General features: G+C 42.2%; 1 protein-coding gene across 1 annotated transcript in view; it reads right to left on the bottom strand.

Moving 5' to 3' along the window:
• Positions 1–1,123, bottom strand: part of LOC107288145 (voltage-dependent calcium channel gamma-6 subunit-like) — a 68,675-nt gene extending 67,552 nt beyond the window's left edge. The window contains exon 1 of the mRNA XM_015816730.1: positions 799–1,123. Within this exon, the coding sequence (XP_015672216.1) occupies positions 799–1,123 (325 nt within the window). The remainder of the gene's footprint in view (positions 1–798) is intronic.
• Positions 1,124–5,008: the final 3,885 nt, after the last annotated feature.

Below are 5,008 nucleotides of genomic sequence, written 5' to 3'. Positions count from 1 at the left end.
ACTTACAGCTAACAACAGCAGAGCAATAGAAGCTAACAGGAGACATCAGCCATCAGCCAAATAGAAATTGCCAAACACTCCTTAAGAACACAAAGCCCTCATTGCACAAATCCCAGAACTTCAAAGTCACAAAAGCACATAAGAATCCTTCCACTCTCCATCTCCTTCCCTCCTCCGTGCCTCACCTCCAGCCATTGCTTCCTTTTTTCATTCCTCTTGGAGGGTGACCCCTCCCCCGCTACATTTCTTGCCTGTTTGCTGCTGCCAGCACAGGTGGCTGCCACAGCAGTTGTAGATCGGCTCATGGCCAGCCTCCCCCTCCCCCTCCCCCTCCCGTGCAGCTGACTCCACCTCCTCCCAAGGCTGCTGCTTTTTCTCTCTCTCCCTCTCCTGCCCAATCTGCCTCCTTTTATAGTCTCTCCTGTCTCCACCCCCCTCCTCCTTTCTCATGGGGGAGGGTGAGCCAGAAGTGAGCCTGGGGCCTTTGCAGCTCCAGAGGACTCTCACTGTAAGTCCTTGCCTGTGCTGGCTCTTTCCCTCCCCCACTACACTTGGCTAGGCAGGGCTGCGTACCACCTGCCACTCATTAATGTACCACAAGTGGTATGCGTACCACCGGTTGAAAAGCCCTGGACTAGAAGACCTCCAAAGTCCCTTCCAATTCTATTATTATTATTATTATTATTATTATTATTATTATTATTATTATTATTATTATTATTATTATTATTATTATTATTATTATTATTATTATTATTATTATTATTATTATTGGAAGGAAATTCAAAGCACTCTTACCACCAGGTAGCTCCGCAGGCCCACAGGTGTCTCTCTCTTCTGCCACATCGTAGACCCAGAGTTTCTTATAGCAGAATTTCCACAAGCCGAAGTGGGCAGCCTCGCAGATGGCGGAATGGTTCTGCTTGTAGGTGTTGAGTTCCACCCAAAATTCTGTGCCCACCGCCAGCACCATCAGGGTCATCCCCACAATGGCCACAAAGAATGCCAGCTTGATCTTGCCTTCCTGCTCGTCCGCCAGAACTTTCTGCCGTGGGGTCTCTCCCCTTCTGCGCACTGCTATGCGCTGCTCCCGGTCCTGAAGGAAAAAGTTGGGCCACATCATAGCGCCTTTTCCTGATCCCTGATTGTTTAGGGAATCTATTTTGCCCAGAAAAAAAAGAAAAGCTAGCTTGTCTGCTGCCCGTAAACACCCAAGCTCTGAGCCAGGTTTTGTGCTTGGGTTTGTTGCCCAGCTTTTTCTGAGTTTTATCTAGGTCAACACACTGCAAGCAGTGCCGAAAAGTTGTTGAGCGCTCTCCCTGCACCCCTGTGTTTTCAAGGCAGTGCCCCCAACTTGGCAAGGAGCACAGCAGCTACCTCAGCCACCCTGGTGCCTTGGCAAGCCTACAGAGCACCTGTTAGTGTTCCTCAGCCATCATCCAGGCAGCAAGGGTTATTTTAAGCGGTGAGGTTCATAGACAGTCTGGATGTGTTTGTGTGCAGGGGTATGGTGCTCTTAAAAAAGCAGACACTTAAATTGGACCCTTTCAGGAACGGGGGACGCCCTCTTGCGCCAGCTGCCCATTCCCACAGCACCCCTTGTTGGGCACAGAAGAGCTCAAGGCACTCTCCTCTGCCCCACCACTCTGTGGAACTTGGTTTGCTTCCAACAGGCTTGGAAATCTTCTCAATGTGCCGGTTGTTTATCATGGGCAAACGTATCGAATCCTTTTGCTCTCCTCTTCATGCATGCGCTTGATGGGGTTGACTGAGGCAATGAATTGTCCTGGTCTGGTTTATTATTTTGAAGTCCTACAAAAAAGTTACATGTCCTCTGGAGAAAGCACAGATTTATTTTCAAAGCAGGGTGCTTGCATGTCCTGATGTGGCACTCAGTTGTGAATGATGCCTTTACAATGCCGTTACTTTAAAACAGGCACATTTTGGGGAGTTCTTGGTGCTGTCTGAACTTGGTTGTTTGCTTGCAGACGTTTCATTATCCAACTAGGTAACGATATCAGTGGTAGTGAGTGTGGGGCTTGCTCCCTTTTTATATACAGTAACTTGCCAGTGTTGGTGGTGGCTTTGTTTTCTCTTTGATAGTTCCTTGATTAGGATATAATATTCTTAGAGTACAGGGAGTCTTCAACTTACAACCATTTGTTTAGTTACCATTCAAAGTTACAACAGTACTGAAAAAAGTGACTCCTTGCACTTGCAACAATTACAGCATCCCCATGGCCACATGATCAAAATGTGGATGCTTGGCAACAAGCATGTATTATATGACTGCAAGGGGCCTAGAGTCACCTTGGCGAGACAGGTGACATAGAAGTCAATAAATAAATAAACAAACACCCCTGTGTCATGTAATCACCATTAGTGACCTTTTGAGTTGGCTTCCGACAACCAAAGCCAGTGGGGCAGAAGTCAGATGCGCTTCACGACTGCATGTTTCACTTAAGAACTGCAGTGATTTGCTTAACAACTGTGGCAAAAAAGGAGGTAAAACCGAATGCAATTCACTTAAAAACTGCCTTGCTTAGTAACAGAAATTCTGGTCCCAATTTTGAGGACTGCTTGTATTAGGATAGCGAGTCCTTGGGGTATTTTCTCTGTTCCTGTTCCCTCCTATAATTCTGTGGAGATAATTACTGAGTGGTAATAGTGGCCCCAGAAAAGTACAGGTAGTCCTCGACTTACAACGGTTAGCTTAGTGACTGTTCAAAGTTACAAGGTCACTGGAAAAAAATGACTTACGACCGTTTTCCACACTTACGACTGTTGCAGCATCTCATTGGTCACGTGATCAAAATTCAGATGCTTGGCAACCAGTTCATATTTATGACGGTTGCAGTGTCCCGGGGTCATGTGATCACCCTTGGCAACATTCTGACAAGCGAAATCAACGGGGAAGCCAGATTCACTTAACATCCGTGTTACTAACTTAACAACTGCGATGATTCACTTAACAACTGTGGCAAAACTCACTTAACAAATGTCTCACCTAGCAATAGGAATTTTGGGCTAGTTGTAGCCGTAAGTCGAGGACTCCAGTGTAGGTGTTTCTCCAGTCTTGATATTCAGTATGATCCTTCATCTCTTGACTCCATGACCCTCAAATCGCCAGATGTGCCCCAGATGTCTCTGTCCCCCCCGATTAAACAATGGGTCCACTGGGATCCTGGAAGGATGCCTCCTCTGTCGCCACATCTATGTATCACTCTCCCCTATCCGAAGATGTTTTGAAAGTCCCTAAAAGTCTGGCTGTTCTCTTGAGGCCTTGGTTTTATTTTCCTTGTTATCTATGGTTTTCTATTTTCTCCACTTTATCTGTTTCTTTGCAGGTAGTCCTATGACCACAGCTGAGCCCAACGTTTTCGTAACTAAGCAAGACAATTAATTTTACCCCATTTTACGACCTTTCTTGCCACAGTTGTTAAGTGAATCACTGCGGTTAAGTTAGTAACACGGTTCTTAAGTGAATCTGGTTTCCCCATTGACTTTGCTTGTCAGAAGGTTGCAAAAGGTGCTCACATGACACCATGACTGTCATAAAAATGAACCCGTTGCCAGGCTTCCAAATTTTGATCACGTGACCCTGGGGATGCTGCGACGGTCGTGTGAAAAACGGGCATATGTCACTTTTTTCAGTGCTTCAAACGGTCACTAAATGAATGGATCTTAATGAATGAATGGTTGTAAGTCAAGGGCTACCTGTAATTATATATAGAATTATAACTGTTTACTGTTATAATGAGATATTGTACTTTATATTTTAATTTTTTTCTGTTGTAGTCTTCTTAGATTAAGTATTTTTGGATAGAAACATAGAAACAGAAAATGGACAGCAGAAAAAGACCTAGAGGTACCTTTCAGGTTTTTGTGTGTTTTTTTTTAATTTATTAAAAATTTTTATTAATTTTTTCAAATAAAATATGAACAAATAATACAAATATGGTGCATTTCATTAGAAAAACAAGCACATAAAAAGCCTATTCCGAAATAATCGGCGTTCCCCCCCCCTGCATCCACACTCCCTCCACCTTCCTACCTACTTCCATCTTCCTTCCTCCCCCTCTTGACCACTACCTCTCCTCTTTCCACCTTCCCAACTATCCTACACATCCCATCACCTTCTTTTCCACCACCTCAGATGCAGTTTAGGGGTACTAGCCGATCATCTCCTCTTCTTAAAAACAAACATTTACATTTTATTTATAAATACACCAAATTTTTATAATTCTACCCCTTCATCCCCTTCCCCCCCGGACTTCCCAGAACTGATTACAGGGATAAATACATAACATCCCAAGTCTAAAGTAAGCTATCCATTCATAATACAAACAAAATTTAACATACTTTAACTCTAACATACAATAATAAACTTAAAAATAATATATATATATATATATAAATTATATTAAATATATAAAAAATATTAGAAAAAAAGATATTTATTCAAAAGCTATATGATAATTAATCACTTCATACTTTCTCTTCATATAATCTATCCATCTTCTCCACACCGAAATACATTTTTCTTGAGATTGATCCTTCAAGTATGCAGAAATTTTTGCCATTTCTGCAAAGTATGACACCTTCAATCTCCAATCATCCATAGTCGGTAATACCTCTTTCTTCCAGTTTTGAGCAATCAATAATCTTGCTGCTGTTATACAATACAACATCAAATTCATTTCTTTAGAATCCAAATTTTCCATAATACCCAATAAGAATAATTGCGGTGTAAATTTTATCTTTTTCTTAAAAATCTGTTGAATGTTCCACCAAATTTTAATCCAAAAGGCCTTTACATCCCTACATGTCCACCAAATATGATAATAAGTTGCGTCTAAATTACCACATCTCCAACATTTTGGTTGCAAATTTGGATACATGCAAGACAATTTTTGGGGATCTAGATGCCATCTATAAAACATTTTATAAAAATTTTCCCTTAAATTCTGTGCTTGGGTGAACTTGACATTTCTTACCCAAATTACCT

Source organism: Protobothrops mucrosquamatus, unplaced genomic scaffold, assembly GCF_001527695.2.
Source record: "Protobothrops mucrosquamatus isolate PMUCROS unplaced genomic scaffold, P.Mucros_1.0 scaffold487, whole genome shotgun sequence".
In the NCBI taxonomy this organism is placed as follows: domain Eukaryota; kingdom Metazoa; phylum Chordata; class Lepidosauria; order Squamata; family Viperidae; genus Protobothrops; species Protobothrops mucrosquamatus.
This window is presented reverse-complemented; position numbering and strand designations above follow the sequence as displayed.